This window comes from Dendropsophus ebraccatus, chromosome 12 (genome assembly GCF_027789765.1).
Source record: "Dendropsophus ebraccatus isolate aDenEbr1 chromosome 12, aDenEbr1.pat, whole genome shotgun sequence".
NCBI lineage: Eukaryota > Metazoa > Chordata > Amphibia > Anura > Hylidae > Dendropsophus > Dendropsophus ebraccatus.
In genome coordinates, this window is record NC_091465.1 from 52,219,557 (window position 1) to 52,242,338 (window position 22,782).

Genomic DNA, 22,782 nt, shown 5'->3' on the forward strand with positions numbered 1-22,782 from the left:
CAGGAGTTTCATTTGCAACAGTCTAGGCCCCCTATGGCAAGCACATTTGCTCCTGCAGATCGAACTACAATGCCACCAGGCAATCCAGACACACATGACAGGCACAGATCCCCTTAGTACATCCACAGTGCCCCAAGGAGTTACAACTATGTATGCCCCTACAGTCACAGGTACACAGGAGCCCAGCCTCCTCATACCATGCTTCTTCTTTTTCTGATGTGCAGTACTCATATTACTCATGTCTGTACATCAGATGCAGTAACTAAGCTTAAAGGGAACCAATCAGCCAAAATTGGCTGATTTATTTCCCTAGAGCACAGTCTTTATACTGTATATTTTGTGCAGCTTGCGGAACTTATCGCCTATATACCCAAGAAAATAAAATTTAATCCCTCCACATACGGCAGCAAGAGAAGCGGGAGGTAGTCATCTGGGCGGCTCTCCGCCTGTGTCTAGTCACTGCCCTCTGCCTGTCAGCAAGCTCAACGGGGATGTGTGACAGGCAGAGAGGCCTATTACTGCCACCTCTCGCTGTCAATGATCCCCACCAAGCACACTGACAGGCAAAGAGCGGTGACTAGACACGGGTGGGCAGCCGCCTAGATGACTACCTGATGCTCCTCTCCTTGCCACGCACGTGGAGATTAAACTTCATTTTCTTGGGTATAAAGCTGCTGCAGCTGCGACCGGTATGTGCCATGGGCTGCATAGCAGCTTTATACAGTGATGCAGGGAACTGGGGCTGATTGGTACCCTTTAACTATGACATCAGTCAACTTAAAGAAACAAATACGTAATACCTAAGAACCATGACTGCTTCCCTGCTACCTAATATGGGATGGTCGAAATTACCAATGAAGTCTCAGTAGGAATGCAAAGTTGGTGGATTCATGGGCACACACTCATCACAGAGATGAAGCCCGCAAGAAAGATTCAGATATTGGGATTAAGAAATTGGTTTTTATTATAGAAATGCCGACAACACATTTGAAGGATTTTTTTTTCTCTTCTCTAAATATAACCATTACAAGCAGCAATCCCTCACCTGGGACACCAGGCAAAACACCTTGGTTATGTGGCAATAGGCTTAGTTCCAATACTGCTGTGGCTGTTTGTACAGTGATTTTGCTTTTGAACATTTTCTTGAGATTTTTACAAATAAATGGCACAAAAATGGCAGCAAAAACTAGATGGCCACAGAGTAAGAAGTATTGTGCTGAATGTGCCTGTAGACAATTCCATTATGACTGTGTATGGTGTATCAGTGCTAAATGAGTTATCAATAAGCTAGACTGAGATTGATGGATCCAGTTATAATCACAAAAGAATAAACTACTGCTCAGACAATTTTTCATGAAGCTGGAAGGAAATTATCCTAGAAAATAGCATAAGCACCAGCAAAATGGCCCTGATTTCACAATAATCCTAGCATTGATGCAATTACATTAACTACAGGAGCTGGGCTGGGAGGATCAGGCAATTATATTTTTCCAGGAATATTATGAAGAAATAACTGTTTAAAGGAGGATTGTTATAGTTTAATTATAGATAGCGGAGTAAAAGTAAGAAAAATAAGAAGAAAACATTTTCTTCTCCATTTTCTGCTGCACAGGAGCAAAGTCTGACTATTCAATGAAACTATCAAGACCGGAGGCAAAAGAATCAGCTTACTTATTCAGCCACAAATAACCAGACCTCCAGACCCTAAATAATGACACATCAGGACATTGTACTTAAATAATAGAGATGAGCGAACCGGGTTCGGGTTCGAGTCGATCCGAACCCTAACGTTCGGTATTTGATTAGCTGGGGCTGCTGAACTTGGATAACGCTCTAAGGTTGTCTGGAAAACCTGGATACAGTCAATGACTATATCCATGATTTCCACATAGCCTTAGGGCTTTATCCAACTTCAGCAGCCACCGCTAATCAAATGCCGAAAGTTCGGGTTCGGATCAACTCGAGCATGCTCGAGGTTCGCTCATCTCTATTAAATACCAATCTGTCAGAGACAAAAAAATGTGTCATTGTGTACTGGGCCAGCAGGAGCATTGCTCGATTCTTTATGCAGAGAGAGTCAAAAGTCTGGGGACACCCTTTTATTTAGGAAACAAAAAGGAAAATGATACCATGAAAATTAAAACATCTTGATAGCCGCCCTATTGGATCAAGTTTTTCCAATGAGAAGGTGGTCATGTAGCATATCAAAGAAGATACTCTCTAAGAAATCAATTGCCAGATCTCCTGTAGATCTCTTAAAACTCTGACACAGTATGATATATTGTAGTGTAAGTGATAAGATGTCCAACTAAGTTCTCGCAGGGAAGTGATCCATTATAAATGTTGATGAAATAAGCCCAAGCTCACACTGCAGCTATGGGTTAGGGTTATCCAGAAATGTTGCCCCTGTATCTAAATATGCCCACTATAGCCATTAACAATGCCCCATAGCCAGTCACAATGCCCCTCTGTAGCTGTATATGCCCCATGTAGCCAGAAACCGTGTCCCTTGTAGCTAGATATGCCCTTAGTAGCCAAAACACTGCCTTCCATAGACAGATACAGTATGCCCAATGTAGCCAGAAACTGTGCTTGCTTTAGGTAGATATGCCCCCTGTAGCTAGATATGCCCTTAGCAGCCAAAAGACTGCCTTCCATAGACAGATATGCCCCCTGTAGCCAGAAACTGTGCTTGCTTTAGGTAGATATGCTCCCTGTAAGTATATATGGTGCAGGTAGCCTTACTTAATAATAAATTCATAAAATGTACACACTCCACCCAAAAGCTACTTTTCTATCCTGACGATGCAGATACAGTAAGTTGAAGGCAGTGATGCCCAGCCAGCGCATACCCTTGCTTGCAGCGTATACCACCTGGGATTATGCATACTGCAGGTTGAGCAACACAGATATCAGAGCCTCAGAACAGTAGGTGCAAAATGAGTAGAACAAGTATATTTTTAAAAAACCTATATTTTAGTAATTAATATTTTAAATTATCCTTAAATATTCAAGATTCTGCAATTTTTTTTCCTTATGGATGTAGTTATGACATTCTGTTTGGCTTCAGTTCTGTTTTGTGTCACTCCATTTCATTGTTTCATCTGTTCATTTATGCATTTTCCATTCCTTCTTTGTTTGCTTTCATCCTGTAACATTAAGATCATGCCAGGAAAGGTAAGTGTTCATACCACCTTACCCATCTCCAGAATAGTCTTTATCACCATCATTCTGTGTTTTCTTACCTTTTATGTGTTTCTAGGTTGCTGGTTGTCATATAGAATTTTTACATGCTGTTCTGATGGTTTTACCAATTTCACATTTTGATGGCCTGTCTTTTGGGTTCCAAATTATTTTGCAAATAATATTTTCTCATATTTTCCAAAATTACCTATATGAATTGCAGTCATTGTTATTTTCCAGTCATCAACTATTTGAGTATAATTGAAAGGTTTTTGAAGAAACTGCCTTAGATAAAAGTATATTTAAAAAAAAAAAAACTCAAAATGCACTCAAACTGCATGTTCTTAATTATTATGCACAGCATAATTTTTAACCTTTTCATTTGTATTAAGAACAAAAAAAATGGTCATTTGTGACATTATAAGCATAAGCAGATTATTACAGACTGAATTCAAACAGTTTTCAAGTCAAAAATGTATTCTAGGTGATGTTACTTGCACATAGGACCCCTTGTTGGAAAGGAGCTTCTGAACTCTCGTCCATTGAATTTGTCAGTTTTTGGATGGTTTCTGCTTCAATTGTTTTGCATGAGGACAGAATACCCTCCTAGAGCTGTTGCTTAGAAGTGAACTGCCTCCCTCCATCTTAGACACTCCTTTTGATGATGCTCCAGAGGTTCTCAATGGGGTTGAGGTCAGGGGAGCATGGGGGCCACACAAGAATTCCGTAGTCTGAACCCACCCTAAGTTTGTCCCCTTTTATGCCCATAGCAGCCAGAGATGCAGATGTGTTATTTGCAGCATGAGACGGTGCATTATCATGCATGGAAATGATTTTGCTGCGGAATGCACGGTTCTTCTTCTTGAACCATGGCAGGAAGTGCTGTTTGAGAAACCGCAGATACATTATAGAGTTCATCTTTACCCCTTTAGGGATCCTAAAGGGGCCAACAATCTCTCTCCCCATGATTCCAGCCCAAAACATTACTCCACCTCCTCCTTGTTGGCACTGTAGCCGTGTTTGCATGGGGTGTCCATCAACCAGCCATCCTCCACTTCATCCATCTGGACCATCGAGCGTTGCACAACACTCATCGGTGAAACTGTTTTGAAGTCAGTCTTCATGTATTGTTTGGCTCAACGGAGCTGTTTCTGCTTGTGTGCAGTGGATAGAGGAGGTGGACAGGATGGCTTACGCACAGCTGCACACCTCTGAAGAACCCTGCGATGATCACAATGAAGTGTATTGGCAATGTTGATTGTAGTCATGCCTTGACCTAAACACTCCACAATTTGTTGCTTCTCAGCAGCCGACAGATCCTTTTTCTTTCCCATTTTGGCTCAAAATGTAGGCTGCTTTATAATGTGGGACAGCCTTCTTAAGTAGTCTTGCCTTTAATTGGACACATCTGCCAAACGAATTAGCACAGGTGTCTGCAATTGCTTTCAGTGATATAAAGAGCCCTGGCACACATCACCATCAATGAGTTTAACTGACAAACAAAAAAAATCTTACCTTATCACTCCTAAACACTTTTTGCATAATAATTTGTAGGAAAGGTTGTCAGTATTGGATTAGTGGATCCTGACTCCTAGGTCAGTTGTTTTGTGAGGTTGTGGTGGATGGTATACTCTGTGCACAAGTGTACCAGGGCTAGGATCTAAAGAGATCATGCATGTAGTAGTTAGGCCCTGTGCATCCATATAGTAGTTAGACTACCTCTGTGTACTCATATGGTAGTTAAGTACTTTCCCCCATGTAGGTGTCGGCACTGTAGGTAGTTCCCGTGTAGTTAGCCCCCCTAATTGCAGTACATAAACAAGCAGGAAGACATAAGAGCTGGAGAGAGCAATAGCGAATATCTCTTTATTCAGCCATGCTACTGCAGCTCAGCTCCCATTCACTGCAAAGAGAACTGAGCTGCAGTAACCAGGCATGGCCACTATGCAGTGAATGAAGCTGTTTCTGGCCCTGTTCACACTGCAGATCTGGCCATGGCAGCCCTGCAAAGCAACTGATTAGCGTTGGTCCTGGGTGTTGGCACCCTCCCAATAAGATATGTATGGCATAGCCAAAAGAGAAGCCATCATTATGTGGAACTGAATAACCCTTTAAAGAGGGCCTGTGAGCAGTGTGACTAACATGAAGGCAGTGTACAGTAAAGCTTCTTACTGTGAATCAGGAGATCTATTTCAATCCATTGTTCCATGCTGAGATATAACTTTTAGGGGTTTCATGCAAATGAGAGATATATCCTGGGGGCATTCCCCTGGACTGCAAAAGCCCAGCAATGTTTGGCTTATCAATCTAAACAGAGGCATAGTGGTCTTAGGAGAAAAGGAGCTAAGCATTGCTGGGATTTTGCAGCCCAGGGGAATGCCCCAAGAAGACTTCGCTGCTAAAGTGCATGAAGGTGCTAAAGGTTATATGTTAAAAAAAAAAAAGAATATATGGAAAAAAGTGTTTACATAACAACCATTAAAATCTTAAAATGAGGGATACAAGAAACATATACAGAAATCTCAATACATCTATCTAATATAATTACAAAATTTCCACAATATAGATTTACCATATAAGCCCCTATTACACAGCCTGATGCCTAACCTGATATGTTGGATAAGTGAGCACTGATCTGCTAGATCGCAATTCGCTTACACTAATACACAGCTTGAATATCATGCAGTTACATCATTAGCGATTTCCATGCAGCCCTTACCTCTAAAATATTAAACCTTAAACATACCATGCTCGCCAGTGTTCTAAAAGCTTGTGCCTGGACACGCAGCCACCGCTGGAACTTCAGAGTTCCAGCAGGGCTGCAGCGCTGTCCCGTCTCAGCCAGTGATTGGCTCTGAAGCTCCAGCGGTGTCTGCGGGCAGTGGGCAGAAGCTAGAAGAACAATAGGGAGCAAGGACATGTATGTATAATGTTTAGTTTTATTTTTTTTACACAGTCATCAGCCATTGGCCGTGCATTGCTATAACACTTAGTGATGCACGGTCGGCAGCTGATAATTTTTCAACACATTGAAAGACAACGATCAGCCGATGATCGTTTTTTCAGTCTTTATTACATGGAGTGATCATCTGCCAAATCAAATAATAACCATAGCACCTAATATGGGGCAATAGGGTGTATTTAGGTAGGACTTCTTTTACTTTCTACCCTCCATCCATCAACTGTCCCAATCCCCCTTCCCTGGAGGACAGAAAAAAACAACTTTTCCTCTTAGAAACCCAAACTCTTTTATAATAAGAATTCTAATTTTTTAAATTTAAATTTCTCCATTGAATTGTTAATAAAGTCTTAAAAGAAAGTCAGTACCTTGAAATGATTAGTTACTTGACCTGACATAAAGCGAGACCACTGATCCAAGAAACCCTATTGCTTTCAAATCTGGTAGGGTCAACCAAAGGGAAAAAGGAAAACAAAAAGAGAAGTTTCTTAATTTCGCCATACACTTATTAAGTTATTGTACACTGCCTTAAGGCTATGGGAAATATCCCTATTTTTGTCACAATTGCTACAGTATTTTACAGTGAATTTCACAATTTGTGCAAAAATAGTGCTAAATGACACTAGACACTAATTAAACGCATTGGGGGAGATTTATCAAAGATGGTGTAAAGTGAAACTGGCTCAGTTGCCCCTAGTAACCAATCAGATTCCACCTTTTATTCCTCACAGACTCTTTGGAAATTGAAAGGTGGAATCTAAATGGTTGCTAGGGTCAACTGAGCCAGTTTCACTTTACACCATCTTTGATAAATCTTCCCCTATGTGTAAACATAGCCCTGCTTAGCCACTTAGAAAAAAAAAAAAAACGCTGACTGGTCGACCTTAAATATTCTCTGGTGGCCAGATTTTAATTACAGGGCTGCTGAAGAGAAATACTAACCTGGATGTGAATTGATATAGGGATATGCCATTCCTAAATAGCCAGAACTCTGAAATAAAAAGAACCTCATTTATGACATGACTGAAGTATCACACAGATAATTAGCATAATGACGACAGACAATGACATCATGGTTACATTCACATGCCAGCTACATATATTTTCCTGTGATAAAAACAGGATGTTTTGCTAACACCTGAATTAATTGGTAACATTCAACAAAAATGATACGGCTCACACGTCACTTGCTCAGGAACATCTGTGATGTGGAACATGAAATGTCACCCACCCACCAGGATCTTATAGCACTGTTTTTCCAGATGATACATAGTGACTTATATTACCATGTTTTTAAAAGAGAAAGTGGCAAGAGCTATCAAAATGAATCAAACCAGACCATGTAATATCCTAGTTGTCCATATATATATATATATATATATATATATATATATATATATTGGGACTGCAATATTTATGTGCTCTGCCTCATTTCAGATCTGGTAGAGTGGATGGGCCTCATTTACTAACAATGTGTCAATTTTAAGCCGTTATACTTGTGTCAGTTTTTTCATGTTAAATTCATTAATGTGGTGCATGCCTTAGTAGATGTGAAGGATTTTTTACAGGACAAAACTAAAACCCAACGATGCGACCACACTAGAAGTGGCTGTTTTTTAGAATAGAAAACCCATCCAAAAATGATGGGTGGCTTCATAAATGTGCAGTTTTTTAAAGGACACACCCACAACATGCCCACTTGGCAGGTTTTTGGACAAAAATGATGGGTTGGTCTGTTTTTGTTGGGTTGTGTTGCACACCTTTAGTAAATTTGTCAGAAGACAACAATTTTTATCTTTTCTTTATTCTTTTTCAATGAAACAACATCAGTGTAACACTTATTTTGGATACATACATTACTCACAAAAAGATAGGGATGTATGGCTTGCAGGTGAAATTTATGGAAATCGTTCACGCCACAGTGATATTATATCATGAAAGTGGGGCATCTAAGTAGACACATGCAATGGAAATTTTCTCCTCTTAAACAATGTATTAAAGTGACTGTACCACCAGACCCAGGCTGAAGCACTGGAGGCGGGCCGACCCACCCTTAGTGGGAGGAAACCCTAGCCCCTCTATGATAGGGTTCCATTGATTCTAACGCAGTCACATCAACCCAATGCCCTTGCACATCTTTGTATCATTGGGCTATGTTCACAAATAGAGTTTAATTAATGTTTAAGTAGCCTTAATTTGCACTATTTTGGTGTGAATTGCGCGATCGCAGTACAATAGTGCTATTTTTGTCATAACTCCATTAAAATTGCGACAAAGATAGTGCTATTTTACCAGGAATTGAATGTTAACACAATTTAATGCTATGTGTGAGCATAACCTCAGGGAACCTGCTGGAGACTGGGGTACCTCATGTGGCCTGCACTTTCTTCAGACCTGAATCCTAAAGAAAACCTATTAGCGTGTAGAGGCTTGTAGCTCTGTAGCCCAGAACCTCAATGACCTGAGGGCCGCCCTTCAAAAAGAGTGGGATGCCATGCCTCAGCAGACAATAAATCGTCAGATGTCGTCAGGCTGTAATTGATGCAGGACAAGTTATTGAGACACTGACATTTTTTGTTGGGGTATACCCACCACTGTTTGGCTTTTATGAGATTAGGAAATCACCACTGCATGCTTCTACTCACATGTCCTACTTTTATGATATATTATCACTGTAGCGTAAACCTTTTACGTTTTTCATACATTTTGCCCTCAAGCCAGATATCCCTAACTTTTTGTGAGTAGTATATATTCATAGTGTAAAGACTTTCACAAAAGACCACAGAAGGTAGTGAGCAGAAGATATTTGTGCATTGACCTTTACATGAGGCTGTGTCCTACTAAAGCAGCAATTATGAGCTTTGGCCTTGTCTGAGCTAAAGATCACTTGGTCTATTAAAGTGTATGTGTAGAGGTGACACAGGCTGCAGTAAACCTAAGGCAGCTCCCTGAAGTGAAAATAACCAAAAATCACATTTACTTCAAAGCAGCCAAGCAGACAGAGCAGCATCAACTGTGTAATCCAGGGCTGGTTAATGGCCTCACATAGTAACTGAAATGTTACTATGGCATTGTCTAGAATGTATTCATGTACACTAGATTACTACAACAATACATAGGAGTTTCTGACTACAGATTTACTATTTGGCCTTGGAGCCAGTGTAGTCCAACTGCAGCTCTGAGCTTCATATTGCCAGGGGATTTGTAAAGGTTTTGATACATACTGAAATGTGATGTTACATTCCAGTTCCTCATTATTTCAAACATCTGTTTGTTGTCAGTGAATGGTAACATCCTTGTCTATATCCCGAGGCTGATAACTTACATGGCTCTAATACTTCACAGCCAAGTTTGTTCAAATGTAATGTAGTGAATTCCCTGGAATCTAAACACATTTATAGCACTGAACCTTCTCGTGTTTTACAGCTTATTATTATGTAGGGGGTCTTACAGATGTAGAGAATGGTACCACCTCCGCGCCCCTGCCAGCCTACACATTCTTCCCTCTACTTGTATGAAGAAATTCAATAAATGTCGACCCCCCTTGTCAAAGGGGCTACGTCCATACACACTGACAGTGAAGGATTTACTGTACCAAAACAGACATGTCAGACGAGGTGACAGCACCTTAATAAAGATAGTGACGCACATGCAATGTCTTCTGAATGAAATACTTGTGATTTCATTCATTCTCTATCTGGCCCAAGTCCTGATTATTTGTACTGACCACTGCAGAGTTTGCTGATGAGACATTGTTGGCCCCTCATTTCTGCAGCCATCTGTAGGTTCTATAGAGACACAGAGAAGGGAAATCTGTCACCTGGAAATTCAGTACCAGTGTTACATAGGTTTTAAAGAAAGGAGACACATACTACTTTTTATTTAGCTGTCTGTGGTTCACTACGCTACAAAACGTTCCTTTATGCTGTTGCAGTGTTAGGCTATGCGCACACATCGTAAGAGATCGGCCGTTCCATGACCCGGGCGGGTCACAGAACGGCTAGTCTCTCAAAAGATCATCACTGCAGTACCGTCCGGATGATCTCTATGGCCGCAGAGTTCTGATGCGCATCCGTGCATGCCCGCATCAGAACTCTCCACTGCACACTGTGGAGCAAGCTTCCGGAGCCGCTCGCTCAACAGTGTGCACTGACATAGTTTTCTACGGCCGCTATTCAATGAAATAAATGTCAGTTATTCACGGCACTGCTGGGGATCACGGCTGTACAGTGTCCATATTAGGACATAGTCAGAAGTCAAAGTCAAGAATCATTTTGACACAAAAGTGACTACTGATTTTGATTACTGACTCTGATAACTGACTCTGACTTCTGATTACTGACTCTGATTACTGACTCTGATTACTGACTCTGACTACTCACTCTGATTACTGACTACTGACTCTGATTACTGACTCTGATTACTGACTCTGATTACTGACTCTGACTACTGACTCTGATTACTGACTACTGACTCTGATTACTGACTCTGATTACTGACTCTGATTACTGACTCTGACTATTCACTCTGATTACTGACTCTGACTACTGACTCTGACTACTGATTCTGATTACTGACTCTGATTACTGACTCTGATTACTAACTACTCACTCTGATTACTGACTACTCACTCTGATTACTCACTCTGATTACTGACTCTGACTTCTCACTCTGATTACTGACTCTGATTATTGACTACTGACTCTGATAACTGACTCTGACTACTGACTGACTACTGACTCTGACTACTGACTCTGATTACTGACTCTGATTACTGACACTGACTACTGACACTGACTACTTATACCTGACTTCTGATTAAATAATGTGTAATATCTGATCTGTGAAATGTCAGTAGTTAGTAGTCCCCATTCAGTTTTAGTTTCACTTTCACTTCAACTGCCAGGCAGCCCCTAGCTTGCAGTATTCAGGTAAGAAAATGAAGTGATATCTGATCTCTGACTCTGATCTCTGACTTGGTCAGGAGTGAGGAGTCAGTGTGATCTCAGCAGGAGGGGCGGGGCTTCGACCAGAATGGAAGGAGTTGTGTTGACCTTACAAGCAGGAAGTAGGAAGCAGTGAGCTGCTGCACCATTCACTCCTGCAGAAAGAGAGGGAAGGAAGCTGCAATGTCCACAGTAACATGGGGGAGGACTGGTGTATGGGGGTCTGTAAACAGGGGGAGAGTACTGGTGTGTGGGGGGTCTGTATACAGGGGGAGAGGACTGGTGTGTGGGATCTGTATACAGGGGGAGAGGACTGGTGTGTGGGATCTGTATACAGGGGGAGAGGACTGGTGTGTAGGGACTGTATATAGGGGGAGAGGACTGGTGTGTGGGGTCTGTATACAGGGGGAGAGTACTGGTGTGTGGGGGGTCTGTATACAGGGGGAGAGGACTGGTGAGTAGGGTCTGTATACAGGGGAGAGGACTGATGTGTGTTTGGTCTGTATACAGGGGGAAAGGTCTGGTGTGTGGGGAGTCGACACACACACCAGTCCTCTCCCCTATATACAGACCCCCCCCCCCCCACACACACACACACACACACACACCAGTCCTCTCCCCTATATACAGCCCCCCCACACACACACACAAACACCAGCCCTCTCCCCTATATACAGACCCCCTCACACACACACACACACCAGTCCTCTCCCCTGTATACAGACCCCACACACACACACACACCAGTCCTCTCCCCTGTATACAGACCCCCCACACACCAGTCCTCTCCCCCTGTATACAGACCCCCCACACACCAGTCCTCTCCCCCTGTATACAGACCCCACACACACACCAGTCCTCTACCCCTGTATATAGAACCCCCCCCACACACACACACACCAGTCCTCTCCCCCTGTATACAGACCCCACACAGACCAGTCCTCTCCCCCTATATACAGACCCCACACAGACCAGTCCTCTCCCCCTATATACAGACCCCACACAGACCAGTCCTCTCCCCCTATATACAGACCCCACACAGACCAGTCCTCTCCCCCTGTATACAGACCCCACACACCAGTCCTCTCCCCTGCACACAGACCCCACACACCAGTCCTCTCCCACTGTATACAGACCCCACACACCAGTCCTCTTCCCCTGTATACAGACCCCACACACCAGACCTGTCCCCCTGTATACAGACCACCCACACACCAGTCCTCTCCCCCTGTATACAGACACCACACCAGTCCTCTCCCACTGTATACAGACCCCACACACCACTCCTCTCCCCCTGTATACAGACCCCACACACCAGTCCTTTCCTCTGTATACAGACCCCACACACCAGTCCTCTCCCCCTGTATACAGGCCCCACACACCTGTCCTCTTCCCTGTAGACAGACCCCACACCAGTCCTCTCCCCTGTATACAGAGCACACACACCAGTCCTCTCCCCCTGTATACAGAACCCACACACACCAGTCCTCTCCCCCTGTATACACACCCCACACACCAGTCCTCTCCCCCTGTATACAGACCCCACACACACCAGTCCTCTCCCCCTGTATACACACCCCACACACCAGTCCTCTCCCCCTGTATACACACCCCACACACACCAGTCCTCTCCCCCTGTATACACACCCCACACACCAGTCCTCTCCCCCTGTATACAGACCCCACACACCAGTCCTCTCCCCCTGTATACAGACCCCACACACCAGTCCTCTCCCCCTGTATACACACCCCACACACCAGTCCTCTCCCCTGTACACAGACCCCATACACCAGTCCTCTCCCCCTGTATACAGACCCCACACACCAGTCCTCTCCCCCTGTATACAGACCCCCCACACCAGTCCTCTCCCCCTGTATACAGACCCCACACACCAGTCCTCTCCCCCTGTATACAGACCCCCACACACCAGTCCTCTCCTCCTGTATACAGACCCCACAAACCAGTCCTCTCCCCTGTATACAGACCCCACACAACAGTCCTATCCCCCTGTATACAGACACCACACACCAGTCCTCTCCCCCTATATACAGACCCCCACACACCAGTCCTCTCCCCCTGTATACAGACCCCCCACACACCAGTCTTCTCCCCTGTATACAGACCCCACACACCAGTCCTCTCCCCTGTATACAGACCCCACACACCAGTCCTCTCCCCCTGTATACAGACCCCCACACACCAGTCCTCTCCTCCTGTATACAGACCCCACAAACCAGTCCTCTCACCCTGTATACAGACCCCCCACACACCAGTCCTCTCCCCTGTATACAGACCCCACACACCAGTACTCTCCCCTGCATAAAGACCCCACACACCAGTCCTCTCCCCTGTATACAGACACCACACACCAGTCCTCTCCCCCTGTATACAGACCCCACACACCAGTACTCTCCCCCTGTATAAAGACCCCACACACCAGTCCTCTCCCCTGTATACAGACCCCACACAACAGTCCTATCCCCCTGTATACAGACACCACACACCAGTCCTCTCCCCCTATATACAGACCCCCACACACCAGTCCTCTCCCCCTGTATACAGACCCCCCACACACCAGTCTTCTCCCCTGTATACAGACCCCACACACCAGTCCTCTCCCCTGTATACAGACCCCACACACCAGTCCTCTCCCCCTGTATACAGACCCCCACACACCAGTCCTCTCCTCCTGTATACAGACCCCACAAACCAGTCCTCTCACCCTGTATACAGACCCCCCACACACCAGTCCTCTCCCCTGTATACAGACCCCACACACCAGTACTCTCCCCTGCATAAAGACCCCACACACCAGTCCTCTCCCCTGTATACAGACACCACACACCAGTCCTCTCCCCCTGTATACAGACCCCACACACACCAGTCCTCTCCCCTGTATACAGACACCACACACCAGTCCTCTCCCCCTGTATACAGACCCCACACACCAGTACTCTCCCCCTGTATAAAGACCCCACACACCAGTCCTCTCCCCCTGTATACAGACCCCACACACACCAGTCCTCCCCCCTGTACCCCCCCATGTTACTGTGGATATTGGAGCTTCCTTCCATCTGTTTCTGCAGGAGTGAATAGTGCAGGGTAGTGACTAAATCCCATACCGCAAAGGGACCTCACTGGGTGCGCGCACACATCTCCCAGGCAAGCCCCGCCCCGGTCGGATTTCATTGGCTGCTCCACTCCAGGCTTCCTATCAGTCAAAATCAGACCCTGCCTGACCCCCGACCCTAATCCGAGCGTTTAGTATTAGGGTTAGGGTTGGGGGTTGGCTTAGGGTTATGTCCACTGATTTTTATTATTATTTATTTATTTATAAAGCGCCCTTAATTCCAGAGCGCTATACAATAGATAGGGGTAACAAGCTGAACAATACAAGATCAAAACACATTACATGAAGGCAAAAGACAGGCTGATACATGGGGGAAGAGGACCCTGCCCGCGAGGGCTCACAATCTATAGGGTATAGGGAGAGAAACATCAGGTAAAGTGCAGCCAGTCAAGTGTGATGCAGAGTTATTGTATGTTGTAGCCTAGTTTGAAGAGATGGGTTTTCAGGTTACTTTTGAAGGACTTGATGGTGGATGAGAGCCGGATGTGTCGGGGTAGCGAGTTCCAGAGTATGGGGGAGGCTCGGGGAAAGTCTTGGAGGCGGTTGTGCGAGGTACGAACAAGGAGGGAGCGGAGACGGAGGTCACTGGAAGATCGAAGGTTGCGTAAGGAACGGTAGCAGGATATCAGGTCAGAGATGTACGGAGGGGACAGGTTGTGGATGGCCTTGTATGTCATGGTCAACAATTTAAAGTGAATACGTTGGGCAATGGGGAGAGGCAGAGGCAAAGCGAGGGGAAAGGTGGATTAGTCGGGCGGCAGAGTTTAGGATAGACTGGTCGGGAGCAAGGGAGTTAGATGGAAGGCCAGAGAGGAGGATGTTACAGTAGTCCAAGCGGGAAATAATGAGAGCATGGACCAGCAGTTTGGTAGAGTCAGGGGTGAAAAAAGATCGGATTTTGGAAATGTTTTTGAGGTAAAGGCGGCAGTAGGTGGTCAGGGCTTGAATTTGGGGTTTAAAGGACAGGGCAGAGTCAAAGGTGACCCCGAGGCAGCGGACTTGAGGGACAGGGGACAGAGTGCAGCCATTGATAGTGATTACTAAGAAGGAAAAATAGAACAGCGCTCCATAGCACAGATCAGGAGATATGAACGAGCGGTGAGAGGATAGTATATAAGACTCTCACCTGATGCGGTTGTGCAATGGAGAGGCACAACACTCAACAAACTCATGGGCTTAGACCGCTGCCACTCCCAGGTAAACCATCCAAGATGGGTATTTCAAAGCAAGATAAACGACCTCCTCTCCAAACCAGGGTAAGTATGAATGTTTTTATACAATAAATTTATTTTAATTAACTTCATATGTCCATCTGGATCTGCGCCCGTACTTACAGGGGGAGAGGACTGGTGTGTGGGGTCTGTATACAGGGGGAGAGGACTGGTGTGTGGGGTCTGTGTACAGGGGAGAGGACTGGTGTGTGGGGTCTGTATACAGGGGGAGAGGACTGGTGTGTGGGGTGTGTATACAGGGGGAGAGGACTGGCGTGTGTGGGGTCTGTATACAGGGGGAGAGGACTGGTGTGTGGGGTGTGTATACAGGGGGAGAGGACTGGTGTGTGGTGTCTGTATACAGGGGGACAGGTCTGGTGTGTGGGTGGTCTGTATACAGGGGGAGAGGACTGGTCTGTGTGGGGTCTGTATATAGGGGGAGAGGACTGGTCTGTGTGGGGTCTGTATATAGGGGGAGAGGACTGGTCTGTGTGGGGTCTGTATATAGGGGGAGAGGACTGGTCTGTGTGGGGTCTGTATATAGGGGGAGAGGACTGGTCTGTGTGGGGTCTGTATATAGGGGGAGAGGACTGGTCTGTGTGGGGTCTGTATATAGGGGGAGAGGACTGGTCTGTGTGGGGTCTGTATATAGGGGGAGAGAACTGGTGTGTGGGGGGTCTGTATACAGGGGAGAGGACTGGTGTGTGTGTGTGGGGTCTGTATACAGGGGAGAGGACTGGTGTGTGTGTGTGTGTGTGTGTGTGTGAGGGGGTCTGTATATAGGGGAGGGCTGGTGTGTGTGTGTGTGTGTGTGTGGGGGGGCTGTATATAGGGGAGAGGACTGGTGTGTGTGGGGGGGGGGGTGGTCTGTATATAGGGGAGAGGACTGGTGTGTGTGTCGACTCCCCACACACCTGACCTTTCCCCCTGTATACAGACCAAACACACATCAGTCCTCTCCCCTGTATACAGACCCTATTCACCAGTCCTCTCCCCCTGTATACAGACCCCACACACCAGTCCTCTCCCCCTGTATACAGTCCCTACACACCAGTACTCTCCCCCTGTATACAGACCCCCCACACACCAGTCCTCCCCCACGTTACTGTGGACATTGCAGCTTCCTTCCCTCTCTTTCTGCAGGAGTGAATGGTGCAGCAGCTCACTGCTTCCTACTTCCTGCTTGTAAGGTCAACACAACTCCTTCCATTCTGGTCGAAGCCCCGCCCCTCCTGCTGAGATCACACTGACTCCTCACTCCTGACCAAGTCAGAGATCAGAGTCAGACATCAGATATCACTTCATTTTCTTACCTGAATACTGCAAGCTAGGGGCTGCCTGGCAGTTGAAGTGAAAGTGAAACTAAAACTGAATGGGGACTACTAACTACTGACATTTCACAGATCAGATATTACACATTATTTAATCAGAAGTCAGGTATAAGTAGTCAGAGTCAGTAGTCAGAGTCAGTAGTCAGAGTCAGTAATCAGAGTCAGTAATCAGAGTCAGTAGTCAGAGTCAGTAGTCAAAGTCAGTAGTCAGAGTCAGTAATCAGAGTCAGTAGTCAGAGTCAGTAGTCAGAGTCAGTAGTCAATAATCAGAGTCAGTAATCAGAGTGAGTAGTCAAAGTCAGTAATCAGAGTGAGTAATCAGAGTGAGTAGTCAGTAATCACAGTCAGTAATCAGAGTGATTAGTCAGAAGTCAGAGTCAGTAATCAGAGTCATTAGTCAGAGTCAGTAATCAGAGTCAGTAGAGTCAGTAATCAGAGTCAGTAATCAGAGTCAGTAGTCAGTAATCAGAGTCAGTAGTCAGTAATCAGTCAGTAATCAGTCAGTAATCAGAGTCAGTAATCAGAGTGAGTAGTCAGAGTCAGTAATCAGTCAGTAATCAGAGTCAGTAATCAGAAGTCAGAGTCAGTTATCAGAGTCAGTAATCAAAATCAGTAGTCACTTTTGTGAGTAGTCAGAGTCAGTAATCAGAGTCAGTAGTCAGTAATCAGAGTCAGTAATCAGAGTCAGTAGTCAGTAATCAGAGTCAGTAATCAGAGTCAGTAATCAGAGTCAGTAATCAGAGTCAGTAATCAGAGTCAGTAGTCAGTAATCAGAGTCAGTAATCAGAGTGAGTAGTCAGAGTCAGTAATCAGAGTCAGTAATCAGAGTCAGTAATCAAAGTCAGTAATCAGAGTCAGTAATCAAAATCAGTAGTCACTTTTGTGTCAAAATGATTCTTGACTTTGACTTCTGACTATGTCCTAATATGGACACTGTACGGCTGGAACGTATACTATGTGTATATGTTCTGGCCGGGATCCCATAGAAGGAAAGGTAACGTATATTTCCTTAATAATCACGGCCGTTGTACAACAGCCATGATTTTACGGAAATATACGTTGTGTGAATATAGCCTTAGGCTGGGTTCACACACAGTATATTTTAGTCAGAATTGTGGTCCTCAAATTGCAACCAAAACCAGGAGTGGATTAAAAACGCAGAAAAGCTATGTGGATGGCCGTCATTTAATGGCAAAAATTTGCTGTTATTTTAAAACAACGTCTGTTGTATTGAAATAATGGCAGTTATTTACCATTATATGGCGGGCATCCACTCAATTTCACCATTGTGTGAATATAGCCTTTCTGTGTTTTCAATCCACTCCTGGTTTTGGTTGCAAAATACTGACCAAATACTGACAAATATACTGTGTGTGAACCCAGCTTTAGGGTCCTATTTGAGGGCCTGATCATAAAGTGTAAACGAACGCCAATCTGTTTTACTGAACAATTACACAAGCCGACTATAAGACAGCAAGGGTTACATGGACATTGTTACAATAAAGTACTTACTTACCTTACCACGTGCCCTGATGTCCTCGGCCATCCCCAGGTGTCCTCGGGCCTTTTACGGTCTCTGCAGCTGCAGCTCTGCCTTCTGTTTCTGTCTCTGCACTGACAGGCCGCTCAGTCAATCACTGGCCTCTGTCTTGTCTCGGCCAGTGATTGGCTGAGTGGCCTGTCAGTGTAGAGACTGGACCAGAAGGGAACAGAAATCAGAGCTGCATCTGCAGAGACCGGGGAAGGCGCGAGGGGAATGTGGAAAGATAAGTAAAAACTTTATCAATTTATACTACAATCATCAGCCATCGGTCATGTGTAGCTATTACACATAGAGATGAATGCCTGGCGGACAATGATTCTAGGTCTTGACCTAAAGACATGATCAGCGGATGATTGTTGTCTTTATTACACAGACCGATAAACAGCTAAATCGCTCCGTTCAGACGATTATCGCTCTGTGTAAAAGGGCCCCTAGGCTATGTTCACACACAGTATTTCTGTCAGTCTTTTGGGCAGTCTTTTTTTCCAAAATCAGGACTGGAACTGACAGGGCAAAATTATATTGGAAGGACTTGCACATCTTCCGTGTTTTCAACCCATTCCTGGTTTTGGTTGAAAAAATTCTGACCAAAAGACTGATATAAATACTATGTGTGACCATAGCCTTTGGTTATGTTCACACTAGGTAATTTTCATGGAGAGATCCACCAAGGAATCCTGCCTGTCTCAGTGAGCTATAGCCTGTCTATGAGAGGGCTTGAACGCCTCCGCTCCCGACGCCCTCCGTGCAAAGAATTAACATGTCTTAGGAAAGTCTTCAAATGCATTAAATTTATCAACGTGGCTCCAGCTGTTTGATAAATCTGGTGCATCTAGACAATCGAGTCCAAGTATGCACATGTTTAAATTTAGACCAAATATAAGTTAGCTTGCAGTACTTTACACCAGAATCCTTTGTCAAAACTTGTGCACATAATTCTGGTGTACGTCCCACTCACTGACTGGCTGAGCTGCCATCATGACATCGGCAGCAAAGTCGATCCTGGAGCCACGATCCGGCGCTGAAGAGGTACGGTGAGAGGTGAGTTAGTACCCTGAGAGCAAGACGCAGCAATGCTGAACCGAATCAGCCTGATGAGAAAACCCCTTTAACTACTATAGGCTAATTTGCTAATATTTGTTCTAAATTTTTGACGGAAAACTTATAATGTAGCATAAGTTTTTTGCCTAAAATTGTGCCAGAATTCTAGTGCATTTGCAATAGTAAATCTGCCTGTGGTTTATGTGAAAATACTAGATTAGTTTTGATGTACTGACAAATTCAGCTGTGCTATTCCTAATAGATTCCTAAGAAAATAAAGTCTAGCCTCTAAGGTTCTTTTGTTCGATTAAACCTAATATTGTACATGTAACATGTATCCATGTTCTAGTTAGCAGAGCTGTCAGGAATATTCATGTATTTTTGAACAGTGCTACATGGCCAATTAGACACATGGCTTTCCTACATAAAACACCTTTGTGCACTCAGAGTACTAAATAGAGACTAAATAAAAACACACAATAAGATCCATGAACTACTGATTGATGACAGTTTCGCAGCAAAACAAATAGTAAGATTGTGTTTACACATGTTGCAGTACTGTCATGATTCTCCAGCACTTTCACAGTACTGTGACAGTACCACAACAGTAATGTTTGTGAACAAAGCCTAATGCCATAGTAACTAGATGCATTATTTTACGCTTGATAACTATTGTGCATACTGGTAACTAATGGTACTAATACTATTATTACTATAATTCCAAGCAGTTCTTGTGCTTTAAAAAAACATCACCAGCCTTTCTCAGTTGGGTAGCAAAAAGTAAGCAAACCATAGTATAATTGCGCCTCATTTGATTTGCCAAAAAGCAAAGTGTAAATGTAATATTGATCTCTGTTACCTGGTTCCAGGCTGTGATGTCTATATCTGTGTATGAAACAGTCGCAGCAGATGAAACTGTATTCAGCTTATAATCGCTGTGGCTCTTTTACTGGCTAGAGATCAACTCTTGAAACTTAGTTCTACAAGATTAGAAAAATATGACAGGGTTCTCACCGCTGATCTAAAGCACAAGATCTGTTCTGGTTTATGTTTCATGAACAATTATTGAATTGTTTTATTCTGTATTTTCTTTTAATACCAGTTCCACCATGGGCTCTGGCCACCATTCTCATTGTGGCTGGGCTGCTGCTACTATGCTGTTGTTTCTGCATCTGTAAGAAGTGTTGTGGAAAGAAGAAGAAAGGCAAGAAAGGAAAGGATAAGGTCAAGGCCCAAATTAACATGAAGGAGGTGAAGGATTTGGGAAAAAGCTACATTGATAAGGTAAGTGATTCATACCATATTCACAAGTGTTCAACTGTAGACTTCACTAAAGTACTTAGTAAAGTGTATACTGTGATCTATGGGTTTTATAGAAACTATGTCATCAAGTATCTTAGGATGTCTTAATATTACATACATGTCAAGCTGACCAGCCGTATCTTAAGATGGATTTGTTACTATGACAAAGGGCCATCCTCTATGTGTAAAGGAAAGAAGGTTTTACCATCATCAAAGATGGGGCCTATTTACTGTAAGAGCAGTGAGACTGTGGAACTCTCTGCCACAAGATATTGTACTTATAATAAACGACTACAGGAGGAGCATGGGTGCCCTGCATTAAAAAATATAATATTCTGTTGTTACTTCTATTTATTTCTAGAGAACATTGATCCAGGCGTTGATTCTGATTGCCAAATTTGGGGTCATAAAAAACATTTCTCCTTGGTATGGGGCAGTTGGTGTTTGCCTTACCAAGCTGTTTGGGTTATGGGTTAAGCTTGATGGACTCTTTTGGAAGCTTTTGAATGATGTAAAACTATTGTGTGATAAAAAAAAAAATTCAAACGCCCTTCAGGGTAATCTTCTGTTAAATTGTTACTGTCATTTGAAATAACTTCATCAGACAAGTCTTAAAATATTGATCAAAGCAGGTCTTTTACCTTATTATAGTCTATGAAGCAGAAGTCAGATGTTTGGCCACATCTTTCCCCTGGCTGTGTCTCTAGATTGCAGTGGGTCCTCTCAGTGAGACCTGACGCAAACAATACATTTCACATGTTTCAAAAGTTATTTTAAATGAAAAAAGTTATTTTACATTACAGTAATGCCTTATTTGAGAGTGGTCCTATTTTTAGGACTTATATAGTCGCCAGTGTGTTTTGGTTACAAACAGCTTGCTTTGCAGTGGGGGAACTTGTGTGAGATGCTTACCTCACTGGGTTCCTATGGTGCACATCTCCTTCACCACCCACTACTGAAATCAGTGCTGCTGGATGCTGAGCCAATCAGGGTTGGGGCTCAGAAACCAGTGATAGTAGAGGTGAACTATGTAAAACAAGCTTCTGCTATTGGCAGGTGCCTATGGCTTTTATATCTTCTGGCTATTCATTCTGAAGTCTGTTCTGTGATTTTGATCCTCTGGCTTCTGACCTATTTGGACCATGTACCTGGTAACCCCTTTTTGCGAACTCTATTTTGACCTCACCTCTTCACTTGACTGTTCCCAGCTACCCGCTGCCTGCTGATTCTGCATTTACGTGACTTCCTGTCTAGTTGACTTCTGGACTGCTCACAGTTTATTCTCCTGCCTGTCAGTTTTGTTCCTACAAGACCTCCTGGTACTGATTCAGTTAGAAAACCACATTTACCCCTTCCTGGACCCCTGTGATGAGTTTACACCCTACTGACCAACATCATCATGTAACCTAGGTTCCTAGCGGTTAAGTTCATCCAAATCCAAATGGAGTTTTTGGCTGGTAAAATTCAATATAGAAGATATTTAATTTCCATAAATCCTCGGGGGACATTTATAAAGACCGGTGTATGCCTTAGGTGTAGATCTTAAATTAGACCCCGTCTCCTTTTACTGATTGCGCCTCTTAGTAAACCTGACCAGCCCTGGGCTACTAGCAGGTGTAGATTTTTGCTAGCAGGTGCTGGAGGACGCCAGGCACCGTAACTTTCCCCCTCCCATCGGGCAGGTAGGGGATACCGCAGTCGTTCGCCAGGGAAAAGGTGTAAACCATGCCAGTGGTGCAGCCTTTGTAAATGTCCCTGTACATACATAGGACAGATTACCCATAAAGTTTGTTAAAAGGTTATTGAACATTTAGGTATGTAGAGTTAAGTGACCCAGTTAAGTTTGAGGTTATGCAGTTCAGTCAATGCTATGATGTCATAAGGCTATAATTAGAGATGAGCGAACCGGGTTCAGGTTCGAGTCCATCCGAACACGAACGATCGGCATTTGATTAGTGGCGGCTCCTGAACTTGGATAAAGCTCTAAGGTTGTCTGGAAAACATGGATACAGCCAATGACTATATCCATGATTTCCACATAGCCTTAGGGCTTTATCCAAGTTCAGCAGCCATCGCTAATCAAATGCCGAAAGTTCGGGTTCGGATGGACTCGAGCATGCTCGAGGTTCGCTCAT

General features: G+C 44.2%; 1 protein-coding gene across 2 annotated transcripts in view; it reads left to right on the forward strand.

Annotated features, from left to right (window-relative positions):
- LOC138768583 (synaptotagmin-1-like) overlaps positions 1–22,782 on the forward strand; it is a 180,311-nt gene that overhangs the window by 123,600 nt on the left and 33,929 nt on the right. For both annotated transcript variants that reach the window (XM_069946511.1, XM_069946512.1), the window contains exon 3: positions 20,448–20,629. In XM_069946511.1, coding sequence (XP_069802612.1) covers positions 20,448–20,629 — 182 coding nt within the window. The remainder of the gene's footprint in view (positions 1–20,447; positions 20,630–22,782) is intronic.